Source organism: Amphimedon queenslandica, unplaced genomic scaffold, assembly GCF_000090795.2.
Source record: "Amphimedon queenslandica unplaced genomic scaffold, v1.1 AMPQUscaffold_13512, whole genome shotgun sequence".
Lineage (NCBI taxonomy): Eukaryota > Metazoa > Porifera > Demospongiae > Haplosclerida > Niphatidae > Amphimedon > Amphimedon queenslandica.
Window position 1 is genome coordinate 191,904 of NW_003546252.1, and position 18,839 is coordinate 210,742.

Sequence of the window (18,839 nt, forward strand, 5' to 3'; positions counted from 1 at the left end):
ATTTTATATAATTCACCCACCTTATTCTCATGTTGTATGATTCAATAGGACGACAAGAAGTAGTCACAAGAAAGAGTGCTCTGTCAAGCAAAGAAGCAGCTATTATATTATTATCATTTATAAAATAAAATCATTTAATTATAGACCTGCTAGTACCAAGATCAAAATGCATGACGCTTGAATCTTTTATAAAATAAAAAATATATAATATATAATACAAGTTTTTGAAAGTAAGAGTAAAATAATGATAGAAATATAGTAATGATACTGACAACTAATGCTTATCGCACAATAAATTGAGACTACACCGAGCCTGGTGGCCCGTCCTCCAACAAGACGAGTACTTCACACCTCGACTCACACAGCATCTCTTTGAGTTGAGGTCCACACTGAACTGATATGACAGCAGTATCTCCAGAGTGGCAGTCGAGAACGAGCATAGTAGTATCTGTGGAGTAAAGAAAACCAAGGAGGCAAGGACAAAACGTTGAGCCAACGTAAAAACGTGCTCCATAGAAAAACGGACCATAAACGGAAGTAAACGTTTTTATATAGCGTTGAAACGCCCAACGGCCGTTCAACGTAAACGGAACGCGAAGTTTTTATTGGCTTGTACTGAATATAAATATTTCCACCTTTTTTAGGCAACTTTGTGGCACTCGTGACATAAAAGTCTCTCCATAGTCCTCCGTCACTCAATTGGGTTCATCTGCTCGCAGCCCAAGATGTGCCAAGACTGGGCTTTTTGTATTTTCTTTATAATATTAAAGGTGATAGAACTAGGACTGCACCAAGCCAAGACAACGGAATTGGCAATTATTTTTACAAAATAACAAGTGAACATGGTGATCAGGTGAGCAGACAAATATCACTATGACTACAAATTACAACAAGTAATAAAAAACATTAAAAATGGAGAAGTAGTAAGATTAAATTGGATAAAAGTAAAGAAACAAGAGGGTACTTGCAAACTGGTGTGATAACAAATCCTAAAACACAGAATGAAGAATACTACCCAAAAGCATTGACAGCATTGTAATCATCTACACAGGCTACTACATAACAACTATGAAGCCATGTCTTTCATGCAGTGGTATAGGATTTGTTATCACACCAGTTTGCGAGTACCCTCTTGTTTCTTTACTTTTTTCCAATTTAATCCAACTACTTTTCCATTTTTAATGTTTCTTATTTACTTGTTTCCATTCTTTTTTCTTAAATTAATAATTTAGTTTCTGATATGATTATGTGGTTAGGTTAATCATATTCATGCTAATCACGTGCGCATAAAGTAAAATGGCGTCAAACCACAAACCCACGCAGTGCTGCAGCTAGAATTTGTCTTCCAGTGTTCTCTGTCTTTGCTTCTTTTCGAAGACACATGTCTAGTCCTTGACCAAAGCTCAAAGGAATGATGTAAAAGCCAACTTGAGTGGTTCTCTAGCTTAAAGATTTCCGTGTTGATAGAAGAAGATGAAAGAAGAAAAAGTCAGAAGAATTTTGCAGAAATTTGAATTTGGGCCTATTCTCCAAAAAGCTCCCGCTACAGTATAGTCAACTTAAAAGGTACCAGGAGAATCGCTCAGTGAAGGAGAGCTCATCTAAGCCATTTATAAGGTTGTACAACGTAAGATAAAAGAGTTGTAAGTGTTTGAAAATCATAAAAAAACAGCCGCCATCTCAAAAAACCAACCTCAATATACTACATGTAGGCTACCACCAGGCCTGGGGTAATAGTAATATGTAATAGTAATTGTAATAGTAACGATTACAGGGCACCAAGTAATAGTAATAGTAATAGTAATAGAATCTTTGGCAACAGGAAGTAATAGTAATAGTAATAGTAATAATGGTCAAAGTAATATGTAATCTCAATATTACATAGCTATTACTTGCAGTGTTACACTAATAAGTAACAATAGGAAAATAGCACGTTAGCCAGGAACTATTGCTCAGTACTGAGACTTTTTATCATAAATATAACAAAGCATTCTTAATTAGAAACTATAAAATGGCTTCAAAAGTAGATTATTTTTATTAGTAACCTATAAAAATCTATGGCGTATTGTAATAGTAATTGTAATAGTAATATACTTTGTTGTAATAGTAATAGTAATAGATTACTTTGAAAAAAGGCTGTAATAGTAATAGTAATATAATAGTTAAAATTTTCAAGTAATAGTAATAGTAATAGATTACATTTAATTGTAATTGACCCCAGGCCTGGCTACCACCTACATGTATATAACATTTTTAATGTGTCACAAAAGGGACTGCTTTTATTGGAAACAGCTGTTTAATAAGCAACGTTAAGTTTAAAGAATTTAACTATACATGTACTGCATACAAGGACATTCACTTTACCTTAAAAGATGATTGTAAAATCGATGGAGCAGACAATTGAGGTTTTCTACTCGTGTTATTGGAGGAAAACAGAGGTACACACTTAACTGGCCGTCTATTATAATAAATTTTTATATACATGTATATGTAGTATATATTATGTAGATTATTAGCATGCATTAGTATACATGCAGATTAGCAAAACAAAACACATAATATAAAACACAACAACATACAAAACATAAGGTCAATAATGCCTACCAGATGTTTATATACGATTTTATAAAACTAAAGTAAATGCATTATACATGTGCATTTTATATTTACAGTAGAAGACAATAAAAACTTCGCGTTCCGTTTACGTTGAACGGCGATTAAACAGTAGCGCCGTTTCCGTTTTTATTGTGGTTGTTCCGTTCATGGTCCGTTGGGTCTGGGCACTACCGTTTTTATTTTCATGAACAACGCTCCAAGCGTTGCTCGACTTTTCTCTTTTCTGACAGTTTCTTCAGGAGTCAGGCTTTCTTAGATACACTTACAAAACGACAATGAGCCATGGTTGATGATAAAACCAGACAGGTAAGTCATAAACGTAGCGACATGCATTTTATATAATTCACCCACCTTATTCTCATGTTGTATGATTCAATAGGACAACAAGAAGTAGTCACAAGAAAGAGTGCTCTGTCAAGCAAAGAAGCAGCTATTATATTATTATCATTTATAAAATAAAATCATGTAATTATAGACCTGCTAGTACCAAGATCAAAATGCATGACGCTTGAATCTTTTATAAAATAAAAAATATATATATAATACAAGTTTTTGAAAGTAAGAGTAGAATAATGATAGAAATATAGTAATAATACTGATAACTAATGCTTATCACACAATAAATGGAGACTACACCGAGCCTGGTGGCCCGTCCTCCAACGACACGAGTACTTCACACCTCGACTTAACACAGCGTCTCTTTGAGTTGAGGTCCACACTGAACTGATATGACAGTAGTATCTCCAGAGCGGCAGTCAAGAACGAGCATAGTCGTATCTGTGGAGTAAAGAAAACTCGAGAAAACCAAGGAGGCAAGGACAAAACGTTGAGCCAACGTAAAAACGTGCTCGGTGGAAAAATGGACCATAAACGGAAGTAAACGTTTTTTATATAGCGTTGAAACGCCCAACGGCCGTTCAACGTAAACGGAACGCGAAGTTTTTATTGGCTTGTACTGTATAAAATCTCATACAAACATCTTTTGTGCATTTTATATCAACATAATAATTATACAATTTTATGCCCACGATCATTAAAAACATGTATGACTTAATATAGTCAACAGACACATTCTTAATTATGTTCAGGTGTCCAGTGGAGTTTGCAGTACTCACAAAAGTAGCCAATTTAATGATTTTATTTAATATTCGTAAATTGGTCTCTGTTTCTATCTTCACACATCAGTAATGCCAAGAAAAAGCAAAGTAAAAAAGCTAATATCTCAAAAATTTGCTGTAGCAGACTAAATTTTTGTGCTATAAAAATTTTGGTATACTAAAATTTTGAATCTACATAACAAAAATTTGTGTGCAAAAAGGTGCATTATGGTAGATGGACATGCATAAGTAGAAACATGTACAAACTGTACATGTCATGTACGCATAAATACGGTACAGTGAGAAATATTGGATGGACTAAAATTTGATGAATTGCTAATTTTGGGTGATTTTAATTAGGCAAATTTGTGGCCCCACTGAGCATACACATAATTGCTGAAAATGACAGATTGTTTTAGCGAAATGCTATCATAACACCAATTTACCAAATTTAATTCCCTCCAAATTTTTTGGTTATACGGTACATACCTGTACATGTATTTAAATCCGCTACTGATGCATATGTACAATCCACTTGGATTCAAAAATTAAGAAATAAACTGTTAGAGCACCTGCACTACTTACATGTACATGCATAATACAATTACTTTTACTTCATACTTTTTGATAATTATAGGTAATAAAGTTTCATCTGACTCTTCAATTGACCTAATAGCAGTTTCCACATCTTTACACCTATTCATACACTAAAGATTTGTAAACTGCATAGACATGTACATCTACAAGGCTTCTTTACCTTCATACCAGAAGCATAAATATCTTGATATTCATCTGGTATATTTTGAACTGTTTCGAAAGATAGAGACGAAGTTAATTTATCATCCTGCAAAATGGTACACCTTAATGTTGCTTTTCCACCTAAATGATATTTATTCCCTATAAATAAAAAAGACTACAATAGACATATATGTAAATGTACTAACATGTAGTGCATGTACATACCTAACAATCGTCTAAATTTCAAGTGTTGACAATAAGGGCCTTGGTACATGTAATTAACAGATTCACAAATTTGCACAATTACTAATCCTAGACTTTAATTTATTCTCATTTCCTTCATATAAATCTATTCAATTTCATATCTATTCTTCACTATCATTTCATACTATAATTTTTTTATGTCTATGCATCACATACATTATCAAACTCAGAAAACATTACATATTATCTTCATTCTCCTTCATTCTCTCAACCTATTTCATTCATTATCATTCACTCTATTATTCAAGTAGTTTTCAAGATACATATACCTACACAACTATAAAATATTAGTATAATGCAGGTATCTCAAGAACTGAAGTATATGTAATATTTTACACAATTTGTGCAGAAAACATGATATTGCTTAAAATAAGTTAAATTCCAACAAAAATGGCACATCACACACACACAGCAATAACAAATACATATTTATAATCTTCACTGCTCCTAAATAATAAAAAAGCAGGTTGAGCTCTTATTATATATGAGGTGAATTTGAAGCCACTTGATGTTAGGTACTGTAAATGAGTACATAAAGCTAACAAAGGTACATGCAGAATGAATGTAAAGAAGAAGCAATAACTGATATATACAGTAGAAGACAATAAAAACTTCGCGTTCTGTTTACGTTGAACGGCGATTAAACGGTAGCGCCGTTTCCGTTTTTATTGTGGTTGTTCCGTTCATGGTCCGTTGGGTCTGGGCACTACCGTTTTCATTATCATGAACAACGCTCCAAGCGTTGCTCGACTTTTCTCTTTTCTGACAGTTTCTTCAGGAGTCAGGCTTTCTTAGATACACTTACAAAACGACTATGAGCCATGGTTGATGATAAAACGAGACAGGTAAGTTGTAAACGTAGCGACATGCATTTTATATAATTCACCCACCTTATCTCATGTTGTATGATTAAATAGGACGACAAGAAGTAGTCACAAGAAAAAGTGCTCTGTCAAGCAAAGAAGCAGCTATTATATTATTATCATTTTATAAAATAAAATCATGTAATTATAGACCTGCTAGTACCAAGATCAAAATGCATGACGCTTGAATCTTTTATAAAATATAATATATAATACAAGTTTTTGAAAGTAAGAGTAGAATAATGATAGAAATAATAATAATACTGATAACTAATGCTTATCACACAATAAATTGACACTACACCGGCCTGGTGGCCCGTCCTTCAACGACACGAGTACTTCACACCTCGACTTCACACAGCGTCTCCTTGAGTTGAGGTCCACACTGAACTGATATGACAGTAGTATCTCCAGAGCGGCAGTCAAGAACGAGCATAGTAGTATCTATGGGGTAAAGAAAACTCGAGAAAACCAAGGAGGCAAGGACAAAACGTTGAGCCAACGTAAAAACGTGCTCCATGGAAAAATGGACCGTAAACGGAAGTAAACGTTTTTTATATAGCGTTGAAACGCCCAACGGCCGTTCAACGTAAACGGAACGCGAAGTTTTTATTGTCTTCTACTGTAGCTCTAACGTACATGCAAACAATGTCTAAGTAAAAACAACCAATGCAATTGATTAAGGTTTAACATGAGAAAGCTCGTAACTGTATACAAAGGTAAATAATCTCTATAGCATAAATGCAAGATATCAGTGACTGGCATTTAAATGTAAACATCACATATTTTATACACATATAAGCATGTCCACAGTTACATGTAATCTTTAAAATAACTCACGTACCATTATACATTACCATTTCAAATTCTTCGTTTTCCATTAATAAACACTTCGCAAACTCAGTATACATTGTTACCTACATGCACAAGAAGTTGAATGGCTAAATATCACAGATCAAGTTACATTTGCAAAGCTTTGCTATTATACAAGTCTAATAAAAGTGAAAATATATGTATACCTTAAGGAGACAATTGTTTGCGGGTATTTAATTTAGCGAATTTTAGCGATTTTTAAAAAATCGTTAACTTAAGTCCGTGCTAACTTTGATAACTTCATTGAAAGCGGGCGTGGTCACAATAAATAAAATGGCGGCTGTCAGCAACTCTGAGCTTATTTACAGCAAACAGTCAGCAAGATAAAACTGAACTGCTGTCCAAAAGACTTAGACACAGCAGATGACAATCTTCTTTGTTCAGTCACTGCTTTTAATTGTAAGCAAGATAAATTTACATTTTTGGAGCAGAGTCAGTGATCAAGCTTGAAGCAATTTGAGCCTGCAACAAAATCTACTGCATTTAAACTTGTGCAATTGCCTTGCTTGCTCATACATGTAGACCACAGCACATAATCTATACTATAGCTTGTTTAGGCTCACCCCAAGTGTTTTACACTCTTTACTAGTTACCGGTATGCATACCAAATGATCAAAAACGCTAAATTACATGTAAGTACCAGCCAAATGTCAGTACCATGAAAATCGCTAAAATAAGTACGCGCTAATAACTGTCTCCTTAAGGTATACTAAACATGAGTAATATAGACCATAGACTTTTTCTGAACTTGAGCATTTTACACTTAATCTCATTAACGAACCACCAAGTTGCATGAAGATTAGATGCACAAAAAGAAATCGGCCAAATGCACTTCTGTCTTTACTTTTTTCAAGTAAATTAAGCAAGCCACAACGAAATTTACTTTTTGTGTTAGTCAGAGCTTGCATAAACCCATTCATCTCTGTACACCAATCCTACAACATGGCAGCTCATTAATAATATTAATTACTAGATGCTCAGTGCTTCAAAAGATCAAAAATAAGGACAACCTTTTTATTGTCAAGTGATCATGAATGAGATGCTGAAGGCATAGAGCACCTTTATGGAAGGAGTAATACTCTTATAGGCAATTGGAAATAGATTAATGACAATACAATAAATGACATTATTTTTATCACATTATTAACCACATAATACAGTACTTCAGCAAGGCTCAGAATAAGTGAGACAGTAGAAGAATTGACTAAAACTGCAACAAAATTGTTGCAATTGCAACAAAGAGATGGCATTAAAACATTATTTTGTGTCAACAGACGTGTCTGAAAGTTACCAGTGCGTCTGTGGTCACATAAAAAACAAGGTGGCAAAGACAGGTTATAGCAATTTCATTAGCTGTGTTTACACAAATCATAAGAACTTGCAGAGCAAATCAGGAGCAAGATCCGAGTCGGTAGTGGAAGAAATCACCTATTTATTTGTAATTTATTGAATACGGCCTTGAACTTACAGTACATATACATGTATACACAATCTTATGCTTGATTTTATTGAGAAGCCAAATAAAATGCTTGCCTGAAGCCAAATTCCACAAAATCCCTGAAGAAGTACATGCATCTTTCAATGAAGGCTCTCAAGAAAAAGTTTTCTAGACTGCTGCCCGACAAGTCTGGTCAAGTATTTGATGGTTGACTGAATAGAGGAGTCCATTACATTCTCACATTAGCCTTATTTCCCAAACAGCCTGAAGATGTATATCAATCAAGTGCAGTGGCTGCATTCTAGAGGTGAGCAATACAGATATTTTTGATTAATAATGATACCAAGTAGTCTAAGTATCAGTATCAATGGTATTGAGTGTCACTACACATGCACAAATAAGTTACAGTTAGTTATTTAACAAAATTTAAAGAAATGAGCCACACTTCGTAATAATAAAAAGGGTATGGCCATCATTATGACGTCAAAGTACATGTAGGTGGGGTTGGACGTGATCACAATTCTACTCAATTCCCATATTTGGTATCATATATTTGGCATCGAAAGCCAAGTATAGTACTTTGGTATTGTATCCCCCACCTCTACTGAACTCTACAGCAGGATTTTGTCATCATTTTTGTTTTCGGTCCTTGCTTCTTTTTGAAACTGTCTTTGAGGTCCTTGACCCAAGGGTAAAGGAATAATGTAAAAGCCAACTTAAGCTTCCCAGGTTTAAAAGTTTAATGAAGCAACATAAGACGATATAAGAAGAAATTCGGCCTATTATTCTCAAATGCTTTCACTACATTAAAGTCCACTTTAAAGGTAGGCACTGGTGGTATTAAGGGGGCCTGGAGGACACAGGCCCACCCTGTTGGCAAAAATCTAATTAAAGCACTAGTATTTTAATGTAAATGCCTCCCAAGCCATTTTTGACTGACTCTTCTCTACATAATAGTGCCCTTTCCTGTCTACAGTGCCCCCTGTTTCATTAACCTGGCACCGCCACTGAAGGTACATGTAGGTACCAGAAGAACTGCTCAGTCAAGGAGTGCTCATATACACGTACATTGTAAACCATTAACTGTTATAAGACCATATAAAGTAAGGGAAAAGAGTTATAAGTGTCTGAAAATCATCAAAACGACAGTTATTCTGAACAATCAACCTCAAAACTTATATGTACAGGTATATGAATAGTGTATATGCTACCGCCTATATACATGTAACACTGTACTAATTGCCCAGGTTTCACTTAATCCTCCTTAAGGCTGATTCACACTGCAAAATTAAGGTAAGGCCATACATTAAGACGTTAAGACAGGAAGTACTACATGTATATAAATCAATGGCCAAACTTAAGAGTAGAGATAAGTTCAACTCTTACATTATGTAAATGGTGGCCATTGGTTTATACAGGGCCGTTGACTGGGGGGGTAGCAGGCACAAAAAACCAGGGCCCCCTAAAAATTAGCAGAGGGCAGGGCCCCCATATCCTGTACAAAAGTAGTTTGTTAGCTACTTATGAACATCTACAAGAAAGGAAACTGAATATACTGGAGTCTGTTGAGTGATTTCTTCATTTTTATAAGTTTTTGTCCTTGTCTGACAGGGTCCATTTTATTAATAATAACTTTAACTTTAATAATAGTTATGTTTTAACTAATAATAATAAATTAATAAACTCGTCAATTATGGCTCAAGACACTCAAGACCGTTTGCAGAACTTGTGTACCTCTACTATTACTAAGCATTGAAAATGACCTTGCCACGACAGTGAATTAGATGTAATTAGACATTTTGCAAGCATTAAAGCCATGAGAGTTCTTTTTGACTAAAAACATGCAGACGATCTAAAGCTAATTAATAAACCAGGTTTAGTTAATAACTACCGGAAGCCACGCCCCTAATTAATATGTGAGTTTTTTTCCTGCGCACTTCGCGCACCACTTGTACACTTCCCCTGTGCTTTGTACCAAGGCCCCTAAAACCCTGTCAATAGCCCTGGGTTTATACAGCACTTCCTGTCTCACGTATAGCCTTAAACGAGAAGGTGCGGTATAAAAGGTGGGGCCCTGGGCATGGTGGTTTCCGTTTTATTCATGTGTAAAAATGTCGGCACTAGATGGTGTTGCTTCTTCAAGGAAAAACGCAGGAAGAAAGGGGTTTTGGTACCAAATGGACTTCCATTTTACTCTCAAAGAAGACAATGACCAGTTCTAGTTAGGCTTGATCGAGTTAAGGGGTCTTTAGCCACTAAAAGAAGACACTGGAACTGCGGTCTCATTTACTCGCCGATTTAGTTTAAAAAGTGAATCATTCTGAGGCTCTGTCACATGATACTAATAGTTCTTCTGCTATGCTCAATACTTCAGGTAGTTATAATGTGTTTAAATTAGTGATTATATATAAATAAGGTATGGGTGATGGGGACGAAGAGCAGCCATTTTGTGCATAGATATAGGATCAGCTATTGGGAAACATACGTTAATGTTAGTGTGGTATGGTTGACCGGCCGAAGGATGATCAGTTACAGACAGGTATTCTTTGTTAGTATTATTATTATTATTACTATTATTATCAACATCGTCAAAACTATTCATAATTTTAGATCGTCACGTGATTTGTGCTGAATTTCGATTCAATGCCAGTTGTGAGTCCTGTAATAGTAACTCAAGTTTATTAGGCACTAGATACAGAAGTATTATTTGTAATGTAAAGTAATCATATGCTGGCATTAATATTTTTAGGCTCATATACTAGCATTTTTCTTGTGCTCGTATATTACCATCACAGTACTGCCATATTTTTGTCGGCATCACTGGGTACAGTTGGGAAGAGGTACACAGATAGAGGAGGCTCCTCACCATCCCCTTATCTATTCAACCCTATATTGTTTATATTTTTAAAAATTGAGAATAATATTTTTTGTATTTACTTCTTCCAGTAGATCGTTGAATGTTACAACTGCTACCAGTACTAGGATCTGAATGAGGACCATGTTGGAGTCTTTTGCTGGAACCACTTCTACTTGATGATGGTGGCTGATATACGGTAGTCGGCAGGGCTGTCTGGTCCCAGTGGTGGCGGTTCTTGGGCTGGTTTTCTGTGTAGTAGTGAGGGCTATTCCCTTGCCACTATCACTTATTACCTGCCTGACAGCATCATTGACCGTGTTTCTTAGGCTGTTGACAGATTTTTCAGAATATACAAGATAATATTTGATAATAATGTAAAATTATTACTTCAAGTCAATTACATCATTTCTCTCCTTGCTGTGCTTTATAGGTGTGCTTGTAGGTTAACTCTCTCACCTTTGCTAATTTTAATGTCTTTATAATGCATTTTGCTAGTGATTTAGCCATGATAAGAACAGTGCCAGTGCGGGAGCCAATTTGTTATTTTCAAATTTCATTAAATCTGGCCGCCATGTTATGGCCAGGGCACCTCCTTTTATACTGTGATCAACGAAAGTGATTTCATGACGTTGCATGAATGGTTTTATGGTGCACCTTCTTGTTTAAGGGCAATGCACATGGGCAAATTAACATATAGGTTACAACAGGAAGTGCTCTATAAACCATGCAATGACCACCGTTTACGTAAGGTAAGGATAGATTAATTTCTATCCAGAGGAGGTTGGTCATGCGTCATGGATGATGTCACTTTCTCTACCTACTGTCCCTTCATAAAAAAGGAGTATTCTCCCTCTTTTTACTTAAGCAGCTGTTATCTCACTAAAATTACCTGCAATTGACTCAAAAACCTCAGTGCATCCAGATAAAAGACTAATAAACATGATAACTTCTGTTCAGTCAACTGCAGGTATAGTCGGCTTCAGTTGAGAAGAAACAGAAGTAAATCAATATTTTCGTCATTAAAACGTCACGTGTAGCTCCGCCCAAACATGGCTGCAATCTGCAAGCTCTGTCATTCTTCGAGCATTTCTTCTCCTTTAACTTACTTTACTATCTATTGTACCTCTACAGTGGTTGCTGCAACCTCCATCTATCTTTTTCTTGTTTTTGGTGCCTGTTTTTAGCTGGTATAAAGCTCAAAATACAGCTGAATCAACGAGTGTACTGGCAATGACGAACAACTAAGATTAAGGAGGCTGTGGAGTGATATAGCAAGAATTATTCTCAAGAGAAAGCTCCTAGTTACATATTAGTAGGTCTAGAGAGCTTGATATGTTTTGTTTCATTTTAAAAATGAAAAACATTATTTTTGACTAAATGCAATGAGATGCAAATGATATTCATCGGAGTGACGTACACAATTCGTCATGGCGGCTCCTTTCATCTCAAGTGGAAGAACCCGTTTAGAACCTTCCAGAGTACCTAGAAACTCAAAAATTGGTAAGGATTTTCGGAAGAACCCATTATGCAGCTATGCCAAATTTCAACTTGCTAGCATTAGTGACAAAAAAGTTATAAGGGGTGGTGGTCGTTTCTTCTCAACTGAAACCGACTATAGCAAAAGCTTGTCCTCTGTCTCAAATAACTAAACCACACTTTTCTGGAAAAGGCAAAGATATTGCATTTTTAAATAAAGGGCAGATCTTATTCTTATCCTTACTCTTTGTTTGTAAAGTGTATGCAGACTTGTAGTTGTCCATAAAATGTGATAGGTGAAGAAGTCTGAAACCAGTTACAACTTAAGAATATTGTACTGCATTACAATCAGAAAATTATATCATGTTTATTAGTCTTTTATCTGGATACTCTGACGTTTTTGAGTCAATTGCAGGTATTATTAGTGAGATAACTGCTGCTTAAGTAAAAAGAGGAAGAATACTCCATTTTTATGAAGAGAGAGTAGGTAGAGGAAGTGACATTATCACATGACGCATGATCAACCTCCTCTGATTTCTATCCTTACCTCACTTAAACGGTGGTCATTGGTTTATAGAGCACTTCCTGTTGTAACGTATATACGTTAATTTGCCCCTTGTACATTGCCCTTTACCTTATTTCATTTTGCCGTGTAAATTGGCCTTTACAGTCCACTAACCAAAAATTCCTTAGCAGCTTCAGTAGAGCCAAGCTCAGTAGCAAACCCACCAATAGCAACTTGTTTTCCATCAGTTATGACAATTTCAAGGATACGTATTACCAAGTACAACAACTCAAGAGCACAGCAACTGGGTGCCTTGCTTCAATACGGCACCTTTTTTATTCAAATCACCTCAGAGTATAATATGGTATTTGCTGGGCTCAGCATAAAATTGCAAATAAAAGCAGTCACAAAAAAAACATGTAACTTGACCTATGGTACTAGACATATACATGTACAAAAGAATAAATGTACACATACATGTACCTTTGGAGTTTTTGATTTCACAAGGTTCACAAACTGTGCAGCAAACTTATATTTCTTCCAATACTTTTTAGGTAGTTCTTCATAACAGTAGGAAACAGAATTTGAACTTTCATCCACTGTGCTTATATCAATCTATGAATTCAATCAAAGAGCTGTATACATGCATGTATATTTAATTCAAATACTAAAACATAAGCAACTACTACAGCTGTACTATACAGATAAACTTGGTTCTTCAGAAAAAGAAATACCCCATATGTGGAAATTTTCAAGGGGATAAATTTTCACAAATTTCACGAAACAAGAGGTCACTCACAAATTAAAACAAGCATAAATTCATCTTAGCAAATGGGTGTGTGTATAATTAAAATTTATTACATTATTCCTGCAATTGTGAATGGTAATTAATTAATTTTAACACTCCAAATTATAATAATTAATTTTCATTCTCCAAATTATTACAAAATGGTAAACAAATTGCGGCCTTGCAAAACCTGCAAATTCATCATTTGCAAAAATTTATTCCCTTGGAAATTTCCACGTATAGGTTATATAGACTTAGAAACACCAAAGTACTACTGCACATGCCTTAAGTCAAACAAAAAATTAAAATGAGATGTTCATGCAGCAATGATAGCTCCAGCATACAATAAATTAACAATCAAATAAAGTCCATCATGATTATATGTACATACATCTATTCACTTTAACATGTAGTGTACACATAAACTGTATACTCACTGTCTGTCCATCTGATGAAACTTTAAATATTTCTTTACTTTTGATTTGTTGAATAGTAACAGCACCATCATCAGTAATGTTAACTGAAGCAGATCGTGTCTGTTGGCTAATAGGATGAAGACGACTAGTTGTAAAAGCAGGCACTCTGGTACAAGTCTACACAAAAAAATTTTCCATGTAACTTCAGCATCAAGTATACAGATATAGCAGTAGAACAATACTTAAAAACTTAAAACAGCACACAGTAGGAACACTTAGTTGTAGGTACACATATAGGTATTTTTGGTCACTGCATTACATGTACATGCACCTACAAGTATACAGTTCAATGGTCTCGCCTAGTCACATGGCTGCCACAGTGAGTGCTCACATGCTCAGGAAGCTATACTATGTCCCAACTGAGAATGGACCGGAAGTGGAAGCAGCTGCATTGGAATTTGAAAAATGTAGTTACGTCACTAATGACGTTTCATAATGATATTCATAGAGATATGGCCACTATTTTGGCTGTGTTGTTTAACTCTTGAAACAGTCCTGTTCTTCCTGATAAGCAGTACAATAGCTCCTGGAGTCAACTAGTCTTGATAAAGGCCATCATTATCAGAAGATCTCACTCTATTAGCATTTTCAAAGAAGAATTATTAGTTTGGGCACTCGACCACATGTGCTTATCTAAACTATGACATCATAAAACGTCGTAAATATTTTGATTGATGTGGATGTGGTACTGCCATTGCGAAAAAATGGCTACACACATGTACATGAACTACTTGCCTACTTATAGCAAAATAATACTGATTTATTGTCCAGAAACCTCTCCAGCTCATTAAAGAATGTGCTGTACATGCATAAAATGTTCTTTATAGAGTATTGAATCATAGTGGAATGACAGAACTAGCAAAGGTGGTAACTTCTAATTAAGTTACTAGCTAGGCTTTTCACCTCAATCATCGAAGAGAAATAAATTTCCTTTCAACTTCTCACTGAGGATGAGTGATATGCTCTGCACAATCATGCATGAGTACATATTGCCTGGTTAGGCATGCCGATTACAATTGTCTCATAAATAATACAAAAACCACAAAAATTTTAAATAAAATTTTATAATCTACATGTACAAGTACATGTACATGTACATGCATGTAAATATGCATACATGTATATAGACATACATGTACATGAACACGTATAAGTTACATATGTGAAATGTACAATGTATGTCATAAGACACTTTTTTGGAACATAATTAATTTTACAACACAAAATACACTTACATGTACATGTACATTGTATATGTACATGTGAATGTTGAATTAAACATTTGTAATTTTACACTAACATACACAACAAGAGCATAAATGGTAGCACTGGCTATGCAAATTATCTGATATACACATACGTTCATGTAGAAATGGCAGAAAACAGGCAAAAACAAGGCAGAAAGAAATCTAATTTTACTTACATGTACATGTATATGTACAACAAAACCCACATGTACATACATGTGTGTTAAATTACAATTCACATTGTCACTAACTCTAGATACATTTACTAACCATGGTTGAGTTAGCAGTAGTTCTCCTTTCACTAACTGAGCTGTCTAAAGAGCTATTTCTAGATATACATGTAACAGGATCTCTTTGAGAATAAACAGAAGACGAAGGAACATCATTGTCCTTTAATGAAAATGAAACACTCTGTTCTCCAGAAAAACAGTTACTAAGCTTCATAATCTCATCATTGCCTCTACACACATCCTCCAGACTATGAGCTCTCCTATGATGTAATCCACTAGTTGCTTTACGAGACTGGTCTTCCTGCAAATGAGAGCCAGATGAAGGAAAAAATGTTGCTTTTACAGGACCACGTCTTGTGCTATAGCGACTAGTGGGACCAGAGTAATTAGTTGCTAAAGTAACATTTCCACTATCAACTGAAGCAGGTGCTTCAAGTTGAATATTCTTTAATACACGACTACCATGAAACTGGCAGTCACCCCGATAGGTTGCAATCACAGGTGTAGTAAGAGATAAGGTTCTTTTCTGTAACACGTTTTCTTGTTGTACCCCTTTAGTAAAGGAATGATATAGAACTTGCTGCAAAGTCAGTCGCTTTGAAGGATGCTAGAAAGTTAAAAGTAAAAAGAAAGTGATTAAACAAGAAAATGGAACATTCATCATTTGCAGCACGAAAAAGTTTTAGGTCACCAGCAAATGCAAAGTACTGTACATGCATGTCGAAATACTATGGAGTTGCTTTGAGAAGTGAATCATAATTTCTTTCTTCAATGAAAACATGCTACGTTGTATATGCGGCAACGCTAATGCACATGAACATGTACAAGGTCTATCACATATAACCCTTTTGCATTACATGCATGTCAAATGTACATGCATCACAACACGTTGCTGGAACGTGCACTGCATAGTTAGCCATGTATTTAATTACACTATCAAAGAGCTTAAGCACAAGCCCAAGCCATCCATTAAACAGGCAATTACATATACAAGCTTAAGCCTAATTATAACAATTTCTCTTGGGCTTAATAACAAGCTCAAGCTTTTTATCAAATGTACATGTATTTAGTTCCTTTACAAGCCTTTCACTTAAATCATTAACAAACGTAAATTGCAGGTAGCTTTGCTTCCATGCTTGCTTCCATTCTCAATTTTAGTAATGTGCTCACTAAATGGGGCATGAACTATTTTAATTGTCCATCTATTGTTGTGTAATAACTACTGATAACAAGGACATCACTACAGATGAGAAAAATACATGTACCTGCGTTTTAAGGCTTCAAGCCTAAGCTCAGGAATATACAACTTGTCAATAAATACAAGCCCAAGCTCTTTCTTATCTAAAAGGTTTTAAACCACTTTTAAGTACTTCACAATCTGGGTTTAAGCCCAAAAGGGCTTGATACATCTCTAGTATTTATCACCTCACTTGTTTACTAAATTCAAAAGCTCAATATACAAGTACTAGTTCTCTAAAGGAACTACAATCAACAACTAAAACAAGAAGTACATGTAAATTCTTTTTGCTATCGAGGTTACAACTGATTGTAAGAGTTTAATTTTCGTTTGTCTCTCATCTAAATGCTGTCGAAAAAATCATAAATGCCACAATAGAACTTTAAAATGAGACTACATGAGCAAATTAAAGTTAAACAGTGACCTAAATGTTCCATCTGACATTGTACATGCATGAATGCACATGTACATGTACATTTCACAACACAAAATAGCATAAATATATAGGTAGTGCACAATAAATAAAATGTACATGTAGATGTACATGTATTTGTATGATCAACTTTAGTGTATAGAATCATAGCATAAACTTTTACTTTTTTCAAAAGTGATATTATTAAATCTTGAGCCTCAGCAGAGAGATACCTACAATAATCAATATGACATGTACATGCATGTATAAGATAGATAGAAATTAAAGTATTTTAATATAACTGGGACAGCATTATACTTGTACTATAGTGTGTGGGTGTATTAAAGACATCGCCACAAGTTATATAGTGGAGTGTGAGGTTGTAAATCACCATATAGCTTGAAATTTTCGTGGAATGTAAATTTCATGGTTTTCACCCACGAAATTTAAACCCAAGAAATCATTGAAGTGCCATTACCTTACAGGCTATGTAAACTGTCAACCTTGAAAATTAAACCACGAATTGCCCCACTAGGAGCAAACCACGAAAATATTGACACATGAAAATTTCAAGGTATACCGCATCTTATTCAACCCTCATCCACTTCTTGACCTCACTCTTTCAAAAAAGTGGGCATCATTCCATGCACACTATTGACTACATTACTCATACAGTACTTGAATCCCATCTCACAATGTTTACATGTACTTACATATACGTGTAAATTTAATGAAGTGCAATTTGTAGTAATGTACCTAATTGGGATGAGAAAATTATATCCTACCCACACAATAAATATGCAACTAAGTTGGACATGAAGTTGTACTACTAGGGAATACAACTTTTTCCTCTTGCTACCTTCTTGATAACTAGTTGTACTACTAGGGAATACAACTTTTTCCTCTTGCTACCTTCTTGATAACATTTATCAAAGCCTAAAAACATTAAATGGAGGCTAGTAGTTAAAAGATTGCTGTCAAGAATGCCCAGCAGTTTTCTGGAACCAGGAACCATACAAGGGCAAAAAAGATTGCTGTCAAGAATGCTCAGCAGTTTTCTGGAACCAGGAACCATACAAAGGCAAAAAAGATTGCTGTCAAGAATGCCCAGCAGTTTTCTGGAACCAGGAACCATACAAGGGCAAAGGGTAATTTTCAAGTTCCCCACCCAATAAAATAGTCTGGGTACAGCCCATTTTACACTAATTCACTTCAATTGTATTAGTATAAACAAAAACTGTATTAGAATCAAACGTCCCTTTTACATGTATACATGTAAAACAAATTGACATAGAGCGCCTTAAATTGACTTTCAAAACTCAAAAAAATGAAATAAAATTTATGTGGACTATAAGGATTGGACCCGTGACCTACATGTACTTGTAACACAGAAAAACATTTTTAACACAATGCAGCCAGGTAAATTAATGTATACATGTAGCCTAGATCTGAACTGTTATACATGTAGTTCAATTTTATAGTGACCCCAGCATTTATTTGTACCCAGTTTTTAGGACAAACAGGAAATTAAATAAAAGCATTCATACTTGCTATAATGCTGTTGTTCAATACAAAAATTAAATTTATATGTAAGTAGCAATGAGGTGTATAATACACTGTAGCAGTACTAAGCTTTTGGTTGATTAGTGCAATTAGGCAAAAAACCAAGAAAAAATGTGTAATGTACATGTATGTGTAACTATCAATTTTCATCAAGTCTCCC

The 18,839-nt window shown here is 35.0% G+C and overlaps 1 protein-coding gene and 1 long non-coding RNA gene across 3 annotated transcripts in view; one reads left to right on the forward strand and one right to left on the reverse strand.

Annotated features, from left to right (window-relative positions):
• The window catches only part of LOC109588157 (serine/threonine-protein kinase PLK4-like), a 49,050-nt gene that overhangs the window by 21,657 nt on the left and 8,554 nt on the right, over positions 1-18,839 (reverse strand). The window contains exons 8-15 of one of the 2 annotated variants that reach the window (XM_020004338.1): positions 17,301-17,349; positions 15,508-16,074; positions 13,952-14,107; positions 13,211-13,342; positions 6,423-6,495; positions 4,471-4,610; positions 4,335-4,420; positions 2,365-2,458 (exon numbers count right to left, since the gene is read on the reverse strand). In XM_020004338.1, coding sequence (XP_019859897.1) covers positions 2,365-2,458; positions 4,335-4,420; positions 4,471-4,610; positions 6,423-6,495; positions 13,211-13,342; positions 13,952-14,107; positions 15,508-16,074; positions 17,301-17,349 — 1,297 coding nt within the window. The remainder of the gene's footprint in view (positions 1-2,364; positions 2,459-4,334; positions 4,421-4,470; positions 4,611-6,422; positions 6,496-13,210; positions 13,343-13,951; positions 14,108-15,507; positions 16,075-17,300; positions 17,350-18,839) is intronic. The other variant, XM_020004343.1, reaches the window with a different exon arrangement.
• LOC109588169 (uncharacterized) lies at positions 2,668-5,781 on the forward strand. The gene is made up of 2 exons (XR_002188000.1): positions 2,668-2,922; positions 5,633-5,781. It is a non-coding gene; the product is annotated as an uncharacterized LOC109588169 (long non-coding RNA).